The sequence below is a fragment of the Balaenoptera musculus genome, chromosome 2 (genome assembly GCF_009873245.2).
Source record: "Balaenoptera musculus isolate JJ_BM4_2016_0621 chromosome 2, mBalMus1.pri.v3, whole genome shotgun sequence".
Lineage (NCBI taxonomy): Eukaryota > Metazoa > Chordata > Mammalia > Artiodactyla > Balaenopteridae > Balaenoptera > Balaenoptera musculus.
This window is the reverse complement of record NC_045786.1, coordinates 76223189-76247838: the sequence shown is the minus strand read 5'-3', so window position 1 is coordinate 76247838 and position 24650 is coordinate 76223189. Positions and strand designations below refer to the sequence as shown.

Below are 24650 nucleotides of genomic sequence, written 5' to 3'. Positions count from 1 at the left end.
TAGAAGGAAACTGCAGTCAGACGCCACCCTAAGTCAGGATGGTGAAGTCATGGAGTCGTTTAAAACAAAAATGAATTAATAAGCCAAGGTCACTTGGGATCCTTGAGAAACTCAAGCTCAACTCTGTTCACCACCCTCCACCACATTTTGGGTGAGCTGAGTTAAAGCTCTCTGTAAATAAAAAAGCTGCAAGGGTCCATCCACCCTAAGTGCTGTAGTACTGCCTCCTTTGCTTTGAGAGAAATAGGCATTTTACCTATTTTGCTTTTGGCATAGAGCTAGAAAAGTTCTGATGAAGGTCGTCGTTAGAGAATTAAGACTTAGAGTTCACCGTTCAATTTATTTTTTAAATCCCACTTAGCAAAGAGCAGCTTTAACTACTTAAAGGTAGCACTCGTAGGTTCAGAAGTTATTTACTTACTCATGATTCCAGACACTGTACTATTCTCTTGTGCATATCCTTATTGAATACTCTTGGTATGATAGAGCCCTTGCTAGATATTAGGAGGGATCTACTGGGCGTCGGAAGGTAGGAATGTGCTGGGCATTGGGGAAGGAAGGGTGAGCTGTACCATTACCTGTCAGTCTTTCTGACTCTAAAACCCATGTTCTTTTGGGGGTATTATCTCATTTGAGTCTCATGACAGCTTTTTAAGGTAGGTTTTATATTTATCCCAATATTGCAAATCAGGAAACTGAAGCACAGAGAATTTTTTTTGAAGACTTTTTTTTTTGGAGAGATTTTTTTCCATGCTCTGGAGTACCTCTGTATCCAAAGAATGTCTCGTCATCCTTTTTTCCATGGGATGATTTTCACTTTGTGCTTTCACTCAGTCACCACCAAAACCAGACTGGGGTCTTTATCTGGAGATGTCTTCTTTAAGACTGCTGTTTTCATAGAAATTTCAGGTGTTCCTATCAGCCTCCAGGAGAGGAACACAGTTCCTAGTCTTCCCTCTGGGCTTCCTAAAGTAGCCTAACCTATTGGGTCCCCAAAAAGAGTATCTTTGAGGCTTTCCCAACTTTTCCGTGAAGATCACCCCCAAAGGCTGGTACTCTTTTAATGAAGTTCACCACGTGCTATCATATACTCCCTGAAGGAAATTAACCCTTGGTGTATTCTATTCCTATGACTGTGCTTTCACCTGCTACCCTATACCACCTCCAGGAGGGAAGGAAGTTGAGAACAAAACAGACAGCCTCAGGCTTCACCGAATCAGTCCACAGAGATGTTTAAGGAGTACCTTCTGTGTGCTGAGTTGCCTAGTTCCCTTGGGGAGATTCCAGAGGCGTGGAAAACACAGACAACCCCTTGTGAATCAAGCTGTCGGTTGCACTTCCTTCAAAGCTATTAGTTCAGTGCCACCTTGTGGAGGAACAAAACACTGTAAATTATGACAACTGATAACATATTCTTCTAGAGAGTAGTGGTTTTCACTTAATTTACATGTTTATATTAATAGATTTTGTGCCTGCAGGTTGCTTTGGGGTCATGATTTTAGCTTTTATCTTCCCCCAGCTTTAAACCTCTGTTGAGAGGAGGGTGGGTGATAGATTACACTCTGGGAGGCGCTTACTTAGTTCAAGGGCTTTCGGGTATCTTCGGCCACGACCTACAGTAAGAAAGGCATCTTGCCTCGTAACCCAGTAATACATGCATCCATACAAATATATGAATATCTAGTAGAAAAGTTTCACAAAACAATATTTGCTTGTACTACTCTGATACTTTTTTCTGTTATATTTGACTCTGGCCAATACCTACTGAATTGAATTTATAACCCAATGGGTTGCTCTCTGTAGCTGGAAAAGCGGCTTCTTTTTACAGAAGAGGAAACTGAGGCCCAGAAGAAGGTGGCCCTTGCTCACGGGCTTCTGAACCCCAGTGGAGTGGGGGCCGCCCGATCCCCTTCGGGGTCAGCCTGCACACTGACGAGATCTCTGTGCTCCTGACGTGCCCAGATAAGCACCCCAGCCCCTCCTCATTCCAGACGCGTCTGTTGGAGGAAGAGTTACGGGACTACCAGAGGGCTCAGGAGGAAGCGCTCACGAAAAGGCAGCTTCTGGAGCAGACGCTCAAGGACCTGGAGTACGAGCTGGAGGCCAAGAGTCACCTCAAGGATGACCGAAGCCGACTCATCAAGCAGTTGGAGGTTGGTGGGCGGCGTGGGTGTGGGGCTCGAGGGAGGCAGACTTTCCGCGCACGCCTCAGCCTTTGGGAAGTCTTTGGCTTTTTTTCTCTTGAACAGCAAGACAGTAAAGTCATTTCTTGATTTCAGGAAGAAGCTGGTAGTTTGTAGACTCATAAGACGTCAGAGCTGGAAGGAATGATGGAAATAATTTAGTTGTAGTGTCGTCATTGTCTGGAAGAGGAAGCAAAACAAGAGTCCAAAGGAAGTTAGGTGATTTTGCATAAGGGGACATAGATAGTTCTTTATCTGTTTGTTGCTTTGGGTGGTGCTTCCAACTACAAAGGAGACAAGGCTGCTGTGAATCTAGAGAAGGGCTAAGCCTTGCATCCAAATCATCCAAGTCCTAGGGACACCGAGCACTCATTCGTTGCACCACATGCTCCACTTTTGTTGCCTGATTCTGGCCCGTTTTCCCTCACAGATGATCCAGCTCTGCCAAAGCTGGCAGTAAACCGGCTCAGGTCACTTTTGGACACACCATGTATACATAGTCCAAGACAGTCTGTCAGGAAGTGCTTGGTGGAGTCACCAGCTGGGGTGAGCTGTTCACAAGATGAAAACACCACACGTTAGAAAAACGTGAATCAAGTAATAGAATCCGGGTATGAACAGCCTGTCAAGAAGGGCAGGAAGAACCTTAACATCAGTCCAGCTGGACTTACAAAAAAGAATGATCCTCAAGAACAAAACCAACCCCAAACCAGAAACTCCCACCCCTACCCCCACACACATCCCACGTCCCCATGGAATTTAGAGAAAACATAAAAATCAGCCTCAGACCTACGGGAGAAGTTAACATTGTCAAGGTTTTGATAAAAGTCAGACAGCGCTCAAGGCCAGGGAGAGAGAGCTGGAATTTAAAATCAGTGGAATTCCTGATTCAGCTTCGCAAATCAATAGAAATAACTTTTAAAACCTCCACGAGACTTAGTAGCAGTTTATATCTAGGGAGTGATGGTTCAACCATTAAAGATTTTATTAGATGGGCCCTTTTAGAGGCTTAGAATTACCTGGTTAGGGTGTCGTGCCCCGCCTCCACCCCCCCCTACCCCCCCACCCCCTGCAAGATTGCCATGTATTTTGCTGATGTCCTGGTTCTAATCTCATTAGGGGAGGTCATTTTAAGGCAAACTAAGGTCAACCCAGGTAACTAGGAAGTGATTATTCTAGGACCCAAACAATCTGGTTAAACACAAGCTAAGGCCTCGTCAGGCAGTGACGTGAGAACCTTTGGCGTAATGACCCTTGGCCTGACCCCCTGAAGTCTCCTGCTGGGTTCTGTACAGTACAGTACAGATTATAGGCAAGAAGAGAGCCCTGCGAAGAGGTGCTTTTAGGCAAACTTTGGGTTGCCAGGTCATCTCCTTCTAGAATATTCTGACTAAAAAGAACATTTCCTTTTACTAACTCAAGGTGTAGAAGCCATGGCATAGCTAAGCTTCATTTGCCCCTGTGCAGTATTTGAGCTATTTCTCCATTAAAATGAACATATAAAATGAACAGCTCTCAAGACCCCATCCCTGTGAGGCACACCCGAGGGTGCTTCCTCCCTAAGCGGCGGCTGGCAGGACTGTCTTGCTGGGACTAATATCTTGCTTGTTCCTTTACTAGCACTTAACAGATGAATTCTCAGACTCAAGAGCTCTCTCAATAAAGGCCATTGTCTGTAAACTCAGAAACTCAGGTGGCTGTCGTATGTAAATGCGGTACTTGTGGATCTTTGGTGATTCTGAGTGACACTGGCCTTGGAGGGGTCAGGAACCACTGAACAAATAAGGGGTTCTTGGAGGGATCAGGAACCACTGAACAAATAAGGAGCTTTGGTGCAGGACCCAGCTGTTCTGAGTTGGTCTTTGGGACTCTGGACTCCTGGGAGAGAGCTTTCTGGGTTCTCTGTAGATTTCGCTCACAACAGGGAAGGCATTCACAGACATTTAGTCATTCACGAGTTCTGTTTTATTTTTGGTGCATACGGAGGCTTGTCAGCCAACTTTGACAGTCGCAGAGACAATATTTATGTACAGATGCTGCAGGCTTACATAGAAACTCGTAATGCTGATTGCTTTTAGTGTGTCTGGCTCATGGCTCTGACTTAATCCAGACATATGACACGTTGGCTGGTGGCAGGAGAAACACATGTACAAACCCCACAAGCCCCCAGTTCAAGGTGGGGTGGTTTGTGTACGAAGCCTCTTTTCTTTTTTTTTTTTTGGTACACAAAGCTACTTTTGAAGTACTTTTCTCTTAACACTCAGTGATGTTAAATTAGGAAGGCTGAGGAAGATAGAAATTACTATTCTTCTGTGAATATTCGGTTTAGCAGAATGGGCTGGCACTGTCTTTATGTTACTCTGATGGGGATTTGGGAGTGTGTGGTGCTAAGTATATGAGGTTCCCTAGAAGAAAAAGGCAGATGCAAAAGGCTGTTCTAGGCTGTATTCCTGGGAGGGTCTTGGAAACCCTGAGCAGGAGAGAGGAAGAACATTGTCCTGAGTTTAGAGTATTTAGAGGAGTGTGCCTTGGACGATATCTTGGTTTCCACATTGTTTTTTAACAGATACCTGTTAAGCTTAGGTAGATATTTGTAAAGTAACTGATTCATAAGGGAAAAAAAGGCTTGAAGGAAACATGTGCTTGTTAGGGTTTGGGGTAATATTTTCTTCTCCTTTTATGTACTTTCTAGATGCACAATTATATTTTACATTATAAAAGCCATAAAACACAGTTTTAAAAAGATGTACTTTGGACAGTATGAGAAAAAGGCACATCTTTCCTCCAAACTCTAATTCATGGTGTTCAGCTCTGATCTGCCCTTGGGGTTGTCCTTCCACGGGGCAGTCCCTGCTCCTAAAAACTTGGTCAGTGCAAGTTAAATAGGCTGTGTTTGTGACTTCTTTCTTAGGACAAGGTGTCTCAACTGGAGATGGAGCTGGAAGAAGAACGAAACAACTCGGATTTGCTGTCTGAGAGGATCACTCGGAGCAGGGAACAGGTACTGTTCTACAGTTGAGTGATGAGTGGATCATCCTGCATGAAAAAGGAAATGTGAGAGGTTGAACCTGAGGATTCAGCTGGAGGAGGGAGGGGAAGTCCATGGCTTATGGAAAGGATGGAAGATGGGGTCAGTCACTAAGAGGGAGGTGTAATATATAACATGGAGCATATAGAGTGGAAGTTTCCAGAGTGGTCATGTATAACAATGTATTAGTCACAATAGGCAAAGTGCTTTTAGAGCTGAGGCTCTAAGAATCATTACTTTAACAAGCAGTCATGAAATTTGGTAGCTACCACTGTATGAGTGCCATGGGAAGTAAATGATATGATGCAGTCTTCTCCTTTAAGAACTTTGCCAGCAAATTAGCAATACATACACCTGTGAGGCATCCATAGTACAGTAACGGTACCTTGCAAGTGAGTGCTTTTTGCAGTTTTCAAATGACAGGAGTTTCACTTTTACTTGATCCTTATAGGAGCACTGGGAGGCAACCAGGGATAATTCACACTGTCCTCACATTGTACGTAATGGAACTGATTTCCCAAACTACACTTGGGATAATCCCAAGGTTTTTGGGCTTTGTTTCCATTTTTTAATTAAAAAAAAAAAAAGTTCAGAGTGCCTAAGTCATATCCTGGAGATGGGGTGTCACATCACTAGAAAGTGGTAACACCATTAGCTGGTTACCATGTCCCCATTGCATGCCCAAACCATTTGACAGATAAAAATGTGGAAATGTTATGGGAAAAGGATTCAGAACATTCAGTGGTGGTTTTACAGAGAGTTTGTATTCACTAATCTCAGCCTCTTATGTACATGATACCTTTGGATACCTATAGAAACCTCTGATGGGACGTACTTTCAATGACAACTTATGTTTACGCCCAGCTCCTGAAAATGGTGGTAGTAAAACTGTACATTTACTAGACATTTAGAGAGCTCTTCACCTTTTGATTTGCTTTGGGCACTTTCTTAATTAAACAACGCAAACAAAACCTAAAAGCCTTGGATGGTGCTGAGTATAATTTAGGAAATTATCTGTATGAAGGATTTAAATTAAAAGTCTGAAATACAAATTAATACAAAATTAATATGGAATCTTCCCGCTTTCCTCTGGTCACGCTTCTCCTTATTCACACGTACCACCTTTCCCTCACCTTGGGATGACCAAGAACTGGAGGTCCCAGCGCTTAGGGACAATGCCATTCTAGGCTGGTAGCCCCTGTTCAAAGTTGAAGGTGAATCCCTGGCTTCTTTTCCATCTGCCTCTGCTTCCCTATTGACAGCTTCTTTGCAAACAGGTAAGATACTGGTGCTCCTTTGCTCCTGAGAGTGAAGGAAACTCCAAGCGGAGGCTCCATCCACCCTCGCACTGAACTTGGGTTCTGCCTACATATTTCAGTCCTATTCACTGTGCTAGTATCATTCCTCTGGCGGGGTGGCAGCCCACCTGACCTGAGCTGCAAAAGTTTAGAGAAAGACCTTCACGGAAACCTGAAGTTCGGGTGGAGAGCCCAACCTTGACATTTGAGACCTCATAGTTCTTAGTAAAGTCTGCATTTTCTCAGTTCTCCTGCTGGTATAGAAGCTGCTTTGTTACAAGTTCCTGCCGGCCTGGCTAAGGCACCCCCCTTACCACAGGGCTCTTCAGGATCTGCTAAGCGTTGGTGATGACGTGAGAAGTGGCCCTGAATTTGTTTTGCTAATGCTTCTTGCAACTTAGGCAAGGAAGAGTGGTGGGGAAGTATGTCATCCTATCAATCAACAGACAGTTAAAACAGCCTTCCAGACCCGAAACAAAACACAGACAAACTGAACCAGAGATGGTTGCCTCCCTTGGGTCTGCTGATGGCCCAACACTAAGGAGGCCCGTCACTTAGGTCTGTTTGGTTTGGGCCTCTTCTCCTTTCTCTCAGCAGGATTTGTGGGTAATAGAACTGCTCTCTGCGATCTGGTCAAGGTTGAAAATATTTTCACTGAGCTGAGAACCTAAAGTAAGCCCAGGGAGGAAGTAGTAGAGGGGACGTACTTGTTCTCTGGGAAAGAATCCCTTGTCCAGCCTCCTGCACCGACCCCATGTAGCTCCAGGAAAGTCTCCGCCCCTCTGAGCACAGCCTCTAAGATCTATGCAAAGGAGGCTGTTTGTCCAGGAGATTTCTGAAGTCTTTTCTGAATTCTAACATTGAAATGCTGTGAGAAGGTTTTATAAAATTGTGTCCGAGTCGCCCTTTAACTCTGTCATTCCCTCCCTGTGTCTGAGTTTATGTGCCTGAAAAGATGGGTTTCACAAATGTCTCTAGCCTTTTTGCTATATTTGTTCTATTTTCCTCGTCACTTTTCTTCGTTCTCACTGCACTCTCTGGGGTAGGGAGGGTAAAGCCTGGTGTCTGTTAAAAGCGGAGAAATTGAGCATCGTGTTCAAACTGAGGTAGGAATTACTAAAACAATAAAACAAAACAAACCCCTGAGATAAAGTGGGGTCTCCTGATGGAGTGCTCTCTTCTGGCATGTGCTGCCTTTGGATTTGTGAGGAAGGGTAGAGAAATGGGTTTGTCAAATATACCCGCCTTACAGGAAAGCATTTACTTCTCACTCAAAGTCAAGGTCAGTCTGAGACTTGCTTCTTGCCTCTTAAAGTAAAGGTTCAAGAAAGGGCTCTGAGTGTAGACAGGTGGGCCTTGATTCTGAAGTTGTTTCAGTTCACTTAGGTTAACTTCTAGGGATGTACCGGCCGCCTTCCTGCCAGAATCAGAGAAATGGGAAACTTCTAAACCTAAGACCCTTTCTCCTCCGCCCCCTCAAATGCTGCCCTATGACACCTCCTCACAGGAGATGTCTCTTAAGGAGCAGGAAATGGTGCCTGTCTGTCATCTCCAACCTGATTTATAGCATCCGCTCTGGATGTGCTGCAAACTGCACTGAAGAGGGAAGGCGTGGGGAGCTTTATGTTTTGGATCTTGGTCTCTTTAAATTAAAAAGTCAAAGGTTGCAGCTCTTCTCTCAATCTCTGTGTGCTCACAAGCTCCCTGTCTAAATCTTTTTTTTTTTTTTTTTTTTTGCATCCTCTGAACATCTCCCATTCATTTTCCTAGTCTGAGTGACAGGGCTTAGGTGGGAAAACTAGAAAAAGAGGTTTTCCGGTAATTTTAGTGAATGGCCTACCCCGTTTACAGACTCTTAGATCTGGCAAGGACCTCCAGGTTCATTTCCCCAGACTTTCTGTGCAGTGGATGAGCGAGCCGAGGCCCAGCATCACCTGTGATCCAGCCAGGGTGCACAGCTGACCAAGGCAGGCACTGTGGTTGGTTTGAGGAGCAGAGGCTTGCCTAAACAATGGGTAACTATCAAGAAAAAGCAGTGGGTGGGCTTCCCTGGTGGCGCAGTGGTTGAGAATCTGCCTGCCAGTGCAGGGGACACGGGTTCGAGCCCTGGTCTGGGAGGATCCCACATGCCGCGGAGCGACTAGGCCCGTGAGCCACAACTACTGAGCCTGCGCGTCTGGAGCCTGTGCTCCGCAACAAGAGAGGCCGCGATAGTGAGAGGCCCGCGCATCGCGACGAAGAATGGCCCCCACTGGCCGCAACTAGAGAAAGCCCTTGCGCAGAAACGAAGACCCAACACAGCCAAAAATAAAATAAAATCAATTAATTAATTAAAAAAAAAAGAAAGAAAGAAAAAGAAAAAGCAGTGGGTACTAAATGCCCAGTGAAAGAGTCAGGCAGCTAAGGAGGGAAAGACCATGATAGCGAGGGTGACTGTGGGAGTTCTTAGGGGAAGGCTGGCCCGGAGCTGGCTTTGCAGAAAGGGTAAGATTTAGACAAAGTAAGGAATGGGAAAGGAATCCTAGATATGGTGGAGGGTGTGAACAAGGATTGGGAGGTAGGGTCTATTTAGCATTTTCCGGAGCAACGAATGGACTGCTGTGCTTGGTTAGGTTTCTGGTTTCCGTGAGGGAATAACAGGAGAGGCAGGTTGAGGGATTTTGAAAGGACTGCACCCTGAAGGCAATGGGGAGCCTTGGAAGGTCATCGAGCAGAACAGTGAAGCTTACACAGCGTTCTCGAAGGGGACGGGAGTAAGGGCAGGAGAAAGGGGGCCTGAATGAAGCCTCAGTTGGGCTGTTTCCAGGGGCAGAGGACAGGAGAGGCGGTTGTGAGATCAAACATTCTATCCTTTTCATGTGTTTGTTTCCACTTTCTCGTGCTTAACATCTGATGCTCAGTAAATGCTGGCAACATTCTTTGTAAGTTCCCAGCCCTTCTAAGGCCTTCCTTTTAGATACATGCTCAGGATATTTTTTTTTTAATTAATTTTTATTGGAGTATAGTTGCTTTACAGTGTTGTGTTAGTTTCTGCTGTACAGCAAAGTGAACCAGCTATATGTATACATATATCCCCTCTTTTTTGGATTTCCTTCCCATTTAGGTCACCACAGAGCCCTGAGTAGAGTTCCCTGTGCTGTACAGTAGGTTCTCATTAGTTATCTGTTTTATACATAGTAGTGTGTGTATGTCAATCCCAGTCTCCCAGTTCATCCCACCCCCCCCAGGATATTCTTAAAGTTGAAGGAAATTTGAATAAAGTAGTGGGTGCTTTACTGGCTTTTGGTCTGTTTAAATCCAGAGAAATCCTTTTTCCTCTCCTTCCTCTAAAACCGTGTTTCCCTTTACGATATTTGCCGTCCTTACTGAGGGTTCTCCAGGTGCTGGGCGCTGTGCCTGTGCCTTGCATGCTTTCTCTTGTTGTTTTCAGGGCTCACGAGGCTAAGTGGCTGCTTAGGATCTCGAGGCTTGTAAGAAGTGTGGAGCCCAAAGCCCACCACCTCCCACCTGTTCCCATCATCCCAGCATCGGACAGTGAGGGTGGTAAAAACGCCCCAAATGTTTGGGTCTCTGTGCCCAAGTTAAAAATAATGCCACAGTGTCTCTTAATATGAGTGAGGATTTATTTTCACCTGATCCTCTCCTGACCCTGCTCCTGAGTCCAGAATTCAGATGGCCCAGCCTGGTGTTTTCAGTGTGTCCCACAGGCTGACGTTCTAGCTCCTTGGGCACTGCTGTGTGACTGCTGGTGGCTGAGTGCCTACAGTTAACAGTAGATCTGGCCTGAGATGGAGAGGTGTTCTCTTGGCCACGGAGGCCAGGATAACCCAGCCCAGTGGAAAGACCATTTGTTCAACCCAGGCAGCCAGCAGGCAAGAGGAAAAGTACCAATTCGAGAGCTGCCCTGTTGCCTTGGCAACTGCAGGGTAAATCCCAGTGGATAAAGTTGCAGACTTCTGCAGTCCTTTTCAGGAACTGCTCCCGGCTGGCTGGCTCACACCTGCTCCTCAGTCTGTACCAGGGGGATGCAACCACCAGAATATGAGCCTGGGAAGTGAGGCTGCTTTGCAGTCAGCACGTGAAAGATCAGCATGGGATTTCTTTCTTTCTTTCTTTCTTTTTTTTTTTTTCTTCTTTAATTAAAATATTCCTGGTCTCAGAACTGCCTCCTATTGTAAAGACTACTAAAAAACCCAGTGTGTACAGTTGGTTAATCATAATTTTCCTTTCTTGTGACTGAGTATCCTTTTTAGTACTAGCCAAGAGTGTGTGCTCACCATCCCCTTTACAGCCCAATAGTAAACACAGGTGATGGGGTTAAATATTATTATTCGCGATCATACATATCTCTGGCTTTTCATTAACCCGGAAGGCAGCTGCTTCTCATCCTGAGAGCTGGCTCAGGTCACGGGTGCCTCTGACATAAACCCACTGGAATCTGATACTGTTATTTCCGATCAACATGCTCAGGGTTTAGCATTCTTTCAATCCAGCTGTGATAACTGTTGCCTTCAGCTCCCCTTCTGTTTTTAATTCGACTGGAAAGTTTTTGTTTGGTCTATTTAATATAGTTGAAGGGTAAACAGCAACGTAAAGCGCTAAGCTTACATAAAGAAATGTTTTCTCAGCCTCAGATTTACTTCCCTGGTCCAAAGGAGGAAACTGGCTAAGCCAGAGGCCATTTCTCTCTCTCTCTCTTTTTTTTTTTTTTGTTCCCAGTGTGGGCTCAGGATGAGAAGAATCTGATTTGGAATATTCATGAGTCACGGGGCCATTCCTGGGGATCACAGTATTGAGGAACTCGACTGAAACACTTGGGGTTTATGGTGAAACCCATCCTTGGGGGTATTGTTCATAACACCACATGGTATTCCTTGTGTACGGCTCTGCATGGTTTTTTTTTTTTTTTTTAATTTGTTTATTTCACACTTAATTTATTTTTTAAGTTTTTATTTTATATTGGAGTATAGTTGATTAACAATGTTGTGTTAGTTTCAGTTGTACAGCTGGTGTATTTATTTTAGAATTCAGTGTCTGGCTCTCCTTTCTGAAGAACTGAAGGAAGCCTATCATGTTTGCCAAAAGACTGAAGGAAAATTGACTGTCCGGTGACAGTAACTGTTAAGTTTTATGGTCTCACATTTGTTCCTTCCTGTTCTTCACTCTGATTTATTTTACACTTCCATTTTAATAGCCATCTTTTGAGGGGATGTGGTGGGGTATAAATAATTACTGTTTTGCTTTGTTTTTCCTTTGGAGACTCACACTGGCCTGGGGCGCTCCTGGGAGGTCTTGAACCTGCGGAGACCTCCGGGATGCTGCTTCCTGAGTGCCCCTCTGTACTGGGAGGCTCATTTCCTGGCAGGATCCAGAATTTCCAGTCAGTAGCCCTGAGAGAGCAAGTCTTTGGCCGGTGGCCGCTTCTTTAAGTTTGTCCTGAACCCCAGCCCGGGCCCGGTGCCGTGGACCCCTTGGCAATCTTTAAGTCCCTCCACAGTGCTTCTCTGCCTCATGCCACTGGAGGTGCTTCTTCCTTTTAGGCTCCAAAGGCCCCCCCAGAACTCCTCCTACTTCTAGGTTTTGCCCTTCACTGAGGGACCTGGGAGGTTGGCAGAGAAGGGAATGCCCACCAGTCCCGAACCTCCCAGCTGGAAGATGGGGGTGGTAACGTCTGCCTCAGAGAGTCCCGGGAGGATTAACAGGCTCAGGCGTGGACACTCATAGTCACTCCGCACCTGTCGCCAGGGGCTCTCGGTTCTTTCTATTTCCCTCCTCCTTCCCCAGGCCTGGAGCACAGCTGTGGAAGTCACTGAGTGGCTCCTCACGCAGTTGCTGTACAGCTGCAACGAGCCCCTGGCCTCTGCCCCCACGGCCTTTTATTGTCTTCTGGTGGGTTTTGGCCTCACACCCCGCCAGCAACTAAATTTCTCTCTTTCTCTCTTCCTCTCTCTCGACAAGCCTCCAGGTCTTCCTTATCCCTTCAACTTTTGGGGAAATCATCTCCCTTCCCTTCCTGCTCCGTCCTGGGCCTCCCAGCTACAGGAGCCTCCCCACCTGAGCCCTGGCTTACCGTCCCTCTCCTGGGCTCTCTCCCACTCCCGTGCTGCCCCCAGTGTGGGCCTGCATCCCTCCCTCCCTCCCTCACCGGACAGTCTCCTGTCACACTCCCGTCCCGCTACAGTCCATCACCTGTAACTGTTTCCTCCCCGGTGATTCTCCCCCTCGGTCTGCTAACAGCTGTGGGCATGTGTCTTGCAAACCCCTTACTTGAGCTCCTCAGCCCTCGGGTCAGAGCTGTCATCTGTCACGCTGCGGTTCTAGAGAAGAGGGGCTTCCCTGTCTCTCCCTTCTCTGCTGAGCCTCCCAGAGCCATCTTCCTGGCCAACCTAGATGCATTTTCCTCTGTCCTCGCCCTTCGGGGCCTTTGCAGCAGGTCAGTGTCCTGGTTTTCTCCATACCTCCCCTAACGAAGCGGAGCGGGGAGGCCTTCCCAGGGCACGGTTCTGGAGCCTCCTCATTCTTCATGCACTTCTCCTTGGTGAGCTCTTTTGTCCTGTGGCTTCAGCTGGTACCACCCAGTCTCCACACCTGTATCTGCAAACTCCCCTGGACTCTAGGGGTACCTAGGGATGTTCATAGTACCTGCCTCATCAGGTGGTGGTGAGGATGAAATGAGATAACGCTATAAAAATGCTCCAGACTTACTTTTGTTAAGTGCAATGCAGATGTTCGCTGTGGTCACAATATCATAACGGGCCCCGTGTGACTGCTCCCTGTCTACCTCGCCACCTGAGCTCTTAACCCGTCCCCTTGCCTCCCCGCGTGTCCACCTCAGTGCTCTCGATTCTTCCAGCGCTCCCTTCCTCTTTCTTAACTCCTGCCTTTTCTCATTAGTGGTCCCTGGCTAGGAGAGCTGCACTTCCTCTCCTGCCCCGTCCCCGCCCTGCCTGACTCTGACCTCCCACTCAGCTCTCAGATCTCAGCTCAGCGTCTCTTGCTCTGGAGAATTTCCTTGACCCTCCCAGTCTGGGCTGTGACCACTGCCGTGCACCCCGTGCCAGCATGCTGTCCTTCCCCATTGCAGTGACTCTGACCACAGGGACAGGGCTTGTTCATTTGTCCCCCCACGAGCCTATAATGAGGTCAGGTACTGTCACGATGTCCAGCCTAGGGCTGATAATACAGTCTGAACGAATGCGTGGCCCACCCCATCATTCCAAGACCACCCCTCCCCCGGCACACAAACATATGTGTTCACAAACACACACTCGCTCTCACCCTGGCTGAGTGGGTCTTTTCTGGGGACGCCCCTAAAGGTCTGGAGACATGGAATGGCTACTGTAGCTGAAAGATGGAGACGGGGCCTTAGAAAGAGGGCCGCACAGCGCCGCACGGCGGGCGGGACGCACCGAATGTGCCTTCACTGCATTGTAGGCCAGCTCCAAGGGCCTACAGGCCGCCTTGTTCAGCTTCCTTGTTTAGAAATGAGGAGTCCACATCCCAGAGGTGAGGCGACCAAGGTCACATGCAGGTGGATGCAGAGCCAGGAAGAGAAGCTGGGCCATTGCTCCCTGTCTGTGTAATTGCTTCCCATCGCGGTGAAAGTTTAACCGTGTCCTCAGTGAGGTCCTGGCCTCTGCCCAGCGGGCGTGAACAGAACAGTTTCCCCCAGGAGGCACATCGTGGTCCCGTGGCCCAGTCGTGCTGGCGACCTCTGTAGGGCTGTTGGCTGGTTCACAGCCGTGCTCGGAGCAGGGCTGTGAGGCTGCATTCATTACCCGTGGACCTGGTGCTCCTAGAGCAGCTAGAGGAATTGTCCAGGGCCCTCTTGGCAGCATGTGATTCTCCAGGGCCCGGGGCCAGGCGGGGGCGTGGAGCTGAGGGAGGAGTTTTATGTGCTCTGCCTGCTGACCTGTGCACGGCTGGCATGTTTTCCCCTGCTGCGTACAAGGATGCCCTAAGGAGACCAGCTGCCTCCCGGATCTTGGTTGTTACGTGACAGCTGTATGTAGACCCTAAGTCTTTTCGAAGCCTTTTCACTGAGTTAGTCTAGAGAGCCAGAGCAGGTGAGGGAGTGGGCCATGAGTAGGCACGGCCTGTGTTCTGATCCCGCTCCCTCCCGATGTGTGGGTCACTGCCCTGGACCTCAGTGTACTCTGCTGTAAAATTCGGAACCCCTGTGACTTAGAAGCCTGCCAGTCAGAAATGCAAAACTGTGAACTTTTTTTTTTTTGGACCGCACAAGTTCACCCTCCTCTGTGGGCAGGGTCTCGGCTTCCTCCTGGGGTACCGAGCTCTCCACGTCCCAGCCCTGCCCATCGCCAGCCCCGTTCCTTACCACTCCCTGTCACCCAGTCTGGGCCAGCCACACCACTCTGCTTGTCATTCCATGCATACGCTGTGGTCGGGACAGTGGGAGATGCAAGCCTAGCCCATCGTGGTGGCGTCTCCTCTCGTTATTCCTCAGGTCTTGCACTCCAGGTGGATGGCAGGGAAGGGGGTGAGCTTATGTTTTACTCACGGGGGTGCTTGTACAGGCAGTGAAAATCCAAGTCAAGGCTGGTCAGGGCGAGACTGTTACACGTGCTCCCCAGGCATCCAGGGACTCCTGTGTGCACACCCCCGGCCTTAAGAAGGAACAGGCAGTTTTATTTTCCTGGCTCACCTTCTTAGTTCTCTGGGCTTCTTCAGGCTGCCCTCTGCTGGACGGTCCTGGGAACAGGGTCTGGGGCCTCTGCCTCTGAAGCGCATTTCACTGTTGCTACGGCCCACTGGGGATGGGGAATGTAGATACCGATAGGCAAGCGACAGGGTTTCTTTTCCAGATGCCGCTCAGCTAGGCTCATTTCCTATTAATATAGAAGAAATCCTTGGTGAGGCTTAGCCTTTGGCAGGACACCTGGAGTGTTCTTGCTGACTTCTGTTTTTGGCATAAGAAGGGAGAAATCCAGCAGCATCTGAGATATGCTGACTGCAGAAGCCTTTGCTGAAGCTCAGACTTGTAATGTAGCAGCCAGCACGCAGGGGAACACCAGCTTCCCCTGTTACTACTTGTGTAGATCCCTGGCAGGTTGGGTGACTGACTCATCCCAGTTTGCCTGGGACTCCCTCAGTTTTAGCGTTCAGAGTCACATGGCCTGAGCACATCCTCAGTCCTGGGCAGGCTGGGATGGTTGGTCATGATCCAAGTTGATTAACTTCTCCAAGCCCTGACGTCCTCAGCAGAGATGGTATTACCTGCGTCACAGGCTTGTGGTGGGGATGTCGTAGGATAGTACAGGTGGAGTGCTGAGCAGGTGTAGCGGTTCCCGAGGGCTGCTGTAACAAAGTATCAGTACCGTAAACTAGGTGGCCTAGAACAACAAAAATGTGTTGTCTCAAGTTCTGGAGGCCAAAAGCCTGAAAGCAAAGTGTCAGCAGGGTCGTACTCCCTCCAGACCTGTAGGAGAATCCTTGCTTGCTTCTTCCTAGCTTCTGGTAGTTTGCCGGCAATCTTTGGTGCTCCTTCACTTGTAGATGCCTCACTCCAATCCTCCGTCTTCACGTGGCATTCTCCCTGTGTGTCTGTCTTGCCTCTGTGCATGTCTGTCTCTGCATTCAATCTTCCCCTTTTTATAAGGACACCGGTCATACTGGATTCGAGCCCGCCCTAATGACCTCAGTTTAACTTGATTCCCTCTGTGGAGATCCTATTTCCAAATAAGGTCACATCTGAGGTTCTACGGGTTAGGACTTTAATATATCTTTTTGGAGGGGACACGATTCAACCCATAACGGCAGGGTTAACTTTGACTATTATTGGTATTTGTATCATTATTGTTGCAATCGTTGAGAACTCAAGAATATCTAAGGGACAGCTCCAGTATTCAAGAGGAGAAGGTAGGAGGCCCCCGTCATCAAGAGGAGCTGAGTTGGTTGTTGGAATTCATACCTGCGAACCATTTCAGCACAAAGGCTATAGGAACACCCCCTCTAACCTCTGGGCTTTTGCACTGTGTGGTGTAGATGGAGCAGATGCGGAACGAGCTACTTCAGGAGCGAGCCGTGAAGCAAGACTTAGAGTGTGACAAGATTTCCCTGGAGAGACAGGTGAGGGCAGCTGGCCCCATGAACCCTTCCCTTCCCTCCCCCCCCACCCCCCGCCGCCCATGGCTTTGGATTAGAGCCCCTTGGTTGAGCCTTCTTTGCACAGAACCCCGAAGAACTCTGCAGAGTAACTCACCTGAGAGGTACAGGTGTTTCTAAGGCCTTTTCCAGAGAGGTTATTCCCACAATATTAAGTGTGCTTGTAAGTTTAGCAGCTGGGGAGAGGTAGAATTGCAAGTGTTGTTTCTAGATCCTAAAGAGGGCTAAATTCGAATGAAAGGAGAATAATAAAGAACCAGTGTCCTCAGATGCAGCAGTTGCTAACAAACCTTACTTGAATCACTATTTCTTTTACATGCCATTCATGTATGTTCTTCACCGAGTATGATGTATGATATTGCTGAAGGAGCCTATTTCTCCTGTCCCGCCCCAATAGGTTTATTTATTTATTTATTTTGGCCGTGCCGCATAGCACGTGGGATCTTAGTTCCCCGACCAGGGCTCAAACCCACACCCCCTGCAATGGAAACCTAGAGTCTTAACCACTGGACCTCCAGGGAAGTCCCCCACCCCAATAGGTTTTGTAAAAGGCCAAGGTCAGCCTCATTTGTCTGACATCCAGTAGTCTTAGGACATGCAAAGATTTCACTCAGGCTTATAAGCAATGTGATAGAATCTCTTCTTTTGGCTTGCCAGGACATGAGTGCAAAGCTTTTCCCTGGATACATCCCCAGGTCTCCTGGGGCCACACATCCTAAGGTGGAAAGCAGGCTTACCTCAGTCACCGACCAAACACTGCCCCAACCTGTGTTCTGCTCTGCTCTGCACAGAGGGTGCGGCAGACACAGCCCCTCACGGCCTCCCTGTCTAATTCCAGAACAAGGACTTAAAGAGCCGGATTATCCACCTGGAAGGTTCCTACAGGTCCAGCAAAGAGGGGCTGGTGGTGCAGATGGAGGCCAGGATCGCAGAGCTGGAGGACCGTCTGGAGAGCGAGGAGAGGTGAGCCGGGCTCAGCCGTGGTGCAGAGGCCCTGGTGGGCAGTGGGCATCACATTACAAAGTGCTTTCACACTTGTATCTCTTCCCATCCTCGAAAGCCTGTGAGGAAGGCAGAGCAAGTACAACCTTGCTGGAAAATTGTTTCCATTTTATAGATGAGAAAACTGAGACCCACCAAAGTAAATGACTTGAGGAAGGTAGCCTGGCAGAATATTGATGTAGCAGGACTAAAACTTGGGACTCCCCACTGCTCAGTTCTTAGCTGCTCCTTTCCCCATGCCTTAAATAGGACAGGCTGCCTTGTAAGCTACTGAGTTGGAGCTGGAATAGAGGTAAGGGGGCTGTCTCTGCTCTGGGGGGCCAGGTATATTCAAGCAGAGGCTGAGTGGCCGTCTGTCAGAGATGGGCATGTGGGTGGAAGGGACACAGGATCAGATGACTACATGTGATTCTCAACAACTTGTTCTCAGACCACAGCCTGAGGGCCAGTACCGGGTTAAGCTTGACCAGCCTCAGTTCTTTTTTTTTTTTTTTTTTTAATTTATTTTTATTTTTGGCTGCATTGGGTCTCCGCTGCTGTGTGCGGGCTTTCTCTAATTGCGGCGAGCGGGGACCACTCCTCGCCGTGGCGCACCAGCTTCTCGTCACGGTGGCCTCTCTTGTTGTGGTGGCCTCTCTTGTTGCGGAACAGGGGCTCTAGGTGCGCGGGCTTCAGCAGTTGTGGCACGCAGGTTCAGTAGTCGTGGCTTGCGGGCTCTAGAGCGAGGGCTCAGTAGTTGTGGCTCATGGGCTCTAGAGCATGGGCTCAGTAGTTGTGGCTCGTGGGCTCCAGAGCACGGGCTCAGTAGTTGTGGCACGTGGGCTCTAGAGTGTGGACTCAGTAGTTGTGGCTCACGGGCTCAGTAGTTGTGGCACACGGGCTTAGTTGCTCCACGGCATGTGGGATCTTCCCAGACCAGGGCTCGAACCCGCGTCCCCTGCCTTGGCAGGCAGATTCTTAACCACTGTGCCACCAGGGAAGCCCCCAGCCTCAGTTCTTACTCATGGCCCCTCACCTTCCTAGAAGCAGTGTGGGTGTGTGTGCATAGAGCACTTTACATTTTCCATTTTCAGTAAGACTTTTGGGACTGGGCCTTTTTACTCCAGGGCAGCCTGGAGTAAACTCCAAACATTCACAGCCTGGCAGTCTATGACTCACTGCCTTACCAAGTAAAGCCCAGGACTGGGAGAACTCAGGGCAGGTCTGGCTCCAGCTCAGCCTCTCTCTGGCTCTGCAGCCTTGGGCAAAGTCCCTCCCCCTCTCAGAGCCCCTGTTTCCTCATCTGTCCAATGAGCAGCGCTGTCCTGCTGTACACCTGTGAGTCTCCCTGACCCTGCGTCTACCAGACAGCCCTGGGCTGGCCTCCTGTGGGGCTGGGCTGAGACGGTCCCCTGTTCTGCTTCCCCCGCTCTTCCAGGGACCGGGCCAGCCTCCAGCTCAGCAACCGCCGGCTGGAGCGGAAGGTGAAAGAGCTAGTGATGCAGGTAGACGACGAGCACCTGTCGCTGACGGATCAGAAGGACCAGGTGCGGGACCCTCTGCGAGTTCGTTTGAGATTTAATGTCTCGGGCTGGGGAAGCGAGAGGGAGGGGAGGCCTCGGCGGGCAGGCAGGCGGTGAAGTTGAGTGGACTGAGTCCGCCCTTTCCACTCCACCCCTTACATCATGGAATGGGGCCTTTGGAGCCCACTTTAGTAGGGGATTTCAGCAAACTTCAGACCCTGAACTTGGCTTTTAAAAAGTAGAATTTTCTGTCTTAAGAGTCTCATCTCCACTTTCCCATGAGGCTGGTTGCCCCCTTTGCCGTACCTTGGTTGCTTGGAGAGAAGGGGGCTGGACCACCGGCCTCTCAGTGCTGGGCCGGGCGACCCGCCGGCTCACAGCCTGCCTTCCCACTGCAGCTGAGCTTGCGCTTGAAAGCAATGAAGCGACAGGTGGAGGAGGCTGAGGAGGAAATAGACAGACTGGAAAGTTCTAAGAAGAAGCTGCAGAGGGAGCTGGAGGAACAGATGGACGTGAACGAGCAGCTGCAGGGGCAGCTAAATTCCATGAAGAAGGACTTAAGGTGGGCAAGTGTGGCGACCCCCCCGGGGCCGTGGTGGCCCTGACATTTGAGGGGAGCCCGATGCTTTCAGAGCGCTCCCACTCCTTTGTGTCAAGCTGATCCCTTGTTGTCACCTTTGGGGTCATCCCATCCTAGGGGTGAGAGTGGCTGTATCCACTCAGGGTGTCACATGTGTCATCCTCATACCATTGCCCCGGTGTCAGCCGGGCAGGTATCGTCCCTGTCGTCCTGAGGCTCAGAGCAGGTCAGACTAGTTCACACCACCGTGTAGGGAGCAGCTCCTGGACCAGCCCTTAGGACTCCTGGGTTAGGGAGAAATGAGATAAAGCTGTGGCTTGTGTTCTCAGGAGGACTAGGGTATCCCAAACCTGGTCTCCGGAGAGAGCTGCTCTCTTGAGCTCCCCTGCCACGGCCCTAAGGATGGGAGGCATTAGGTGGGGGGTTGCTTTCCCTGCCTCAGGGTCACTGCCTGGGGCATTGGAGTGAGGGAGTGAGTTTAAGTTCACACCCGTTCATGGAGCTGGGCCTTTCTTGGAGGCCGACTGTGACCTGGGGCTTTTTGCTGGCTGCCCAGGTAGTTCTCTTATAAATGCCCAGAAGACTGGAGCCTGTTGAGAATCCTGTCAACAGGGCACGTCTATCGAGAACCCAGCCCCAGGCTGGCATTCGGGGGCAAAATTTAAGGGGGCACCAAAAATCTCAATAATCAAGATGCAATATTAAAAAAAAATAAAAATTAATGCACACAACCCGTGGTGAACAAGATGATAAGATTTTAAATTAAGATGGGATTTATGGCAGCACCCCGCTGAGCCATATTGGAGCTTGAGGCAGAAGGGAAAATCAGTGCTGTTGACCTTGCCCCAGCCCTCCCAGCCCACCCTGTCAGCAGCAGCCTCCCGTGCTCTCAGGTGGGCAGTTTGCTCCCTGTTGCTGCAGGAACTGGCAGGTGCAGACGAGTTAAGTTCTTGTGCTTATACGCCACTCGCTGGGGTGGAGAGACAGGCGCCTAGAACCCCTTCGCCTCCAGATCGGAGGTGAGCCCCGGTCCAGGGCCAGGAAACATGCCGCCTGTCGTTTTGCAGACTTAAGAAGCTGCCAAGCAAAGTGCTGGACGACGGCGACGACGACGACGACCTCAGCACGGATGGGGGGAGCCTCTATGAGGCGCCGCTGAGCTACGCCTTCCCCAAGGACAGCACCGCCGCCAGCCAGATCTGAGCCCACGTCCAGGGGCCTGCAGCCCCCCGCAGCGGGAGGCGGGGAAGGGAGCGCCGTCACCTCCTCTTCGCGGACCAGATAATTCCTCCCTGCGACGTCACGTCCTCCTAGGATCTCTATGGCCGCACAGCTCTGCTAGCTTAGACAGCAGCTATTGCAGGGGATGCGTTGAGACGCCTGCAGCCACTTGGCAGGATGGAGCCCCCGTTCTGCACAGCTGTCTGCAGCGCCATCTGCATTGCTGCTCCTCTCTGCCCTCCGCGGCCCCGTCAAGAAAAAGGGGCCAAATGCTAGTTCCTATTTAATAGCCATTGCGAAGGGGAGGGGAGGATGCGTAGGCTGTACATATTTTAAATCAGACCTTCTCACAGACCGCTGCTGCTGTTCCGTTTTGGAATGTTGCAGAGGCTTCGTGGGGTGGCTTGTTTGTAAAGTTCACACATCTCTATTGAGTATTATTTTTAAAAATACAAAGCTACTAGATTTTTAAGTATTACTGAGCAGAGGCAAGAGGGAGAAGGTAAAGACCACTCTGGGCATCGGAGTTGGAAAAAGGAATTGTCGTGGTGATAAGGGCCAGTTAATCCTAAGAAGAGAAGTTCAAGTGGTCTTGGTAAAGAACTTGTTGATGGAGGGGGAGGGAAAGTCAGAGGTCACTTGTATCCGTGGTCCTTGGTTGCTTATTTTATCTAGAATTTTGTTAAAATTTTTGAACCATGCTGAGACCAATACCAGTCACCAGCTGCAGTTTCTTTTGCACAGGTGGAGTGGGCAGACATGTACGTACGGTTTTTGACAAATGATGTTGGTTTCTGGGGGCGGGGGTGGAGCCCTCCCGTCGTGTCTTTTTGGTCCTTTCCTCCCGCCTCCAAACTACACTCTCTCCGTCCCTGGACGGGGTGGTTGCCGGGTGGGGACTGCGAGGGCTTGGGAGCAAGGTTCGCGGACTTAGGCTTGAGGAAGAGGCAGGTGCTGTGCAGTAAGGGCATGGGGACAGGAAGAAGGGAGAGGAGATAAGCAGGTGTGTGTGAGCGTGGGTAGGAAGGAGGAGGTGGAAGAGGAGGAAGTTCTTGAAAGCTGGGGGGATGTGTAGGCAAGAGGCAGGTTGAACAGGATCTCAGGTTTATGTCAGGAAAGGGAGGAAGGAAGCAGAAGTCAGACAGAGGCATGTCTGTACAAACTGGAAGAATCCTGACTTCTGGGACAGAGGGACAGCGGCCGGCACCAGGCAGGAGGTAACTGGGACTGGGTGAGGTCTGGGCAAGGCCACGTTGCTGGGATGGAATTTCAGGGTGGCACTGGGAGGGTGCTGGGTATCCCGGCACTTCCTCTTGGCCTTCCTGGTGTCACCTCCACTGTGATGGTCCCTAGGCACACACAGAGGCCAGGTCCAGTCACAGCTGGTCAGGGCCGTGGCCAGGGAGGGAAGCCTTCGAGTTGTGTGCATGTGAGTGAGTGTTCAGCTACCTCACAGTGTCCCCACATATCCTGGTAGGTAAGAGGCCTGTGACCCCAGCGCTCCCTGACAGTTGCCACAGGGAGCAGGGAATCTCAGTGCCCTACCTACCCCAGGTCACAGAGCCCACCCAGCAGGACTCAGAGTGATCAGCCCCATTTATGGGTAGGTGTCGTCGCAACCCCCCCCACCCCCGCCACCATGGGTGAGGCCCCCAGAGCAGAAGAGCCACGCCCTCTTCTACCTCTGCTGGGTGGAGTGCTTCTTGCCTCTGCTTGCTTATTTGGAGTATGGAGAGATTCCTCCCTTTAGCCGTTCATTCGTTTAGCATATATTTATTGGACATCCATGATATCCCAGTCTTTGGCACTGGGAACACAGCAGTGAATAAAGTGGATCAAAATCCCTCCCTTCCTGGAGCACCGTCAGGGGAGAGGGGGTGATAGACAACAGTCACACCAACGAACACAGAGGCTGAGCCCCTTCAAACCTAGCGCCGGAGGCCCTCTGTCCTCCTGGGGAGGCAGCAAGCCTGTGGTTGGTTGACTGGCTCACTGGAACCCACAGGGGTTCTTCGACTCTCATATGTTGTTGAGTTCCCCGCTGCTTCCACCACCATTAGGTGTTTGCCAAGAAGCCTGCCCAGCAATGCTTCCGCCCGCTCATCACTACAGATTAGAGATGGGAAAAGTTGGGGGCCCAAGAACTTTGGGAGCGAGTCAGCATCTGTCTTGGTTTGTGAGAAAGTGTCTGCCTCTCATCCTGGCCAGTTCCTTCCGGTAGCCATGAGGCAGACTGCAAGGAACAAACTGCCTGTGAAAAGAGAACAGAGCTCAGCATTCAGAAGATCTGCATCTTTACCCTAAAACTGGGGCGTTACAAATGTCAACAAATGCGCCCTCCTACGCTGTAACGGGGCTGGCGGTGAGCTGGTTGCATGCAGTGCACCAGGATGGGAGGAACACGAGCCTGGGAGCTGAGAAGAGAGATGTTTTCAAGTCCCAGCTCATCTTACCATGGTGACCTTGACAGGCCTGCACTCAGAGCGGCAGATGACACGGAATGATTGAGGACCAGAGCTCAAGGTCCTTGCCAGCTCGGACACGCTGTCATTCTTTGATTTTATTATGTACACATATATATTTTTTTCTGTTTGTTGCTTTAAGAACTAACCCCACTCGAGAGTATTTTCTTTAGCTAGTTTAAAAAGAAAAAAAAGTATTTTATTTAATAAACAAGTATGTGGCCAAATGCAGTGCTGAAGAGACAATCATCATATAGCTTTATAATTTTTTTTCCTGCTTCTGAGTGTCATCCGACAATGTCGATAGGCTTATTTTGTTGGGTTTCTGCTTTCGGGTATGGTTTGATTGCCTAGGTTTGTCACCGGGAAGAGACATTCTTAGGCAGCTACCTCCATGTAAGTGAACTCCTGGAGAAAGCGAGTTTGCCTTCCAATAAACGGTATCACCCAGCAGGAATCTTGACTCCCGTTATTTCGACTCCCTTGTTTTCTCCAGAGCTTGGCTCCGTGTCTGCCAAGAAACAACCCAGGTGAATGGCTGGAAGCTACCCAAGGTAGGGGAACTTGGGGCGTTCCAGGCTGGGGCCCGTGTCTGAAATAGAAGGGTGGGGAGGGGGTGAGGGGCACACTGAGAGGATTAATGTCCCTGGATGGTTATGATGTTCTGAGAAATCCAGACTGCCCATTTCCAGAAAATGGCAAAAGGGGAAATGTGTTGATAACTGAGAATAAACAGGCACCCCCTGTTTTTTCCTTGTTCCAAAACTGAAATGGGTTCTCCTGCAATCACAGTTAGCACATAATCTCACTTGATCTATGGCAGGCTAACAGCAGGTACCATGGCCTCCGTTTTATATGAAACAGGAGTCACTTGCGCGTGGAAGGGACCTACCCTGCTCATGGTCCATTCTCCGCCCTGTCCTCTGGAGGCCGATCCCTGAAGGCCCTGGGTTCCCCGCATGACTGATGACGACGCTGGTCGGGGTCAGCTCGTGGGAGCAGGTGGAGGTCAGCATTTTTCTGTTGTCACCCCCCTTTTGTGCAGCGTTTCCAGCGGTGATGCAGCCGGACAGGACTGCAAAGGATTCACAGGACTTGGGCGACCATACCTCCTCCTTGTGTCTCTGGTTCTAAAGGTGGTCAGGGCGGCCTGCTGCTGTTCCTCTGCGCCCCTCGGCAACCCTGGTGGGTTCCCCCAACACTGCCGCCCTCCAGGGCATTTCTTCATTAAACCCTTTCGGCCGCCGCA

The 24650-nt window shown here is 49.8% G+C and overlaps 1 protein-coding gene across 4 annotated transcripts in view; it reads left to right on the top strand.

The window, feature by feature from the left end:
- Positions 1-23851, top strand: part of CGNL1 (cingulin like 1) — a 153339-nt gene extending 129488 nt beyond the window's left edge. For all 4 annotated transcript variants that reach the window (XM_036843360.1, XM_036843361.1, XM_036843362.1 and 1 more), the window contains 7 exons: positions 1992-2153; positions 5095-5184; positions 16515-16598; positions 17473-17597; positions 19054-19162; positions 19537-19700; positions 20786-23851. In XM_036843360.1, the coding sequence (XP_036699255.1) occupies positions 1992-2153; positions 5095-5184; positions 16515-16598; positions 17473-17597; positions 19054-19162; positions 19537-19700; positions 20786-20921 (870 nt within the window). In that variant the 3' untranslated portion in view covers positions 20922-23851. The remainder of the gene's footprint in view (positions 1-1991; positions 2154-5094; positions 5185-16514; positions 16599-17472; positions 17598-19053; positions 19163-19536; positions 19701-20785) is intronic.
- The last annotated feature ends 799 nt before the right edge of the window (positions 23852-24650 follow it).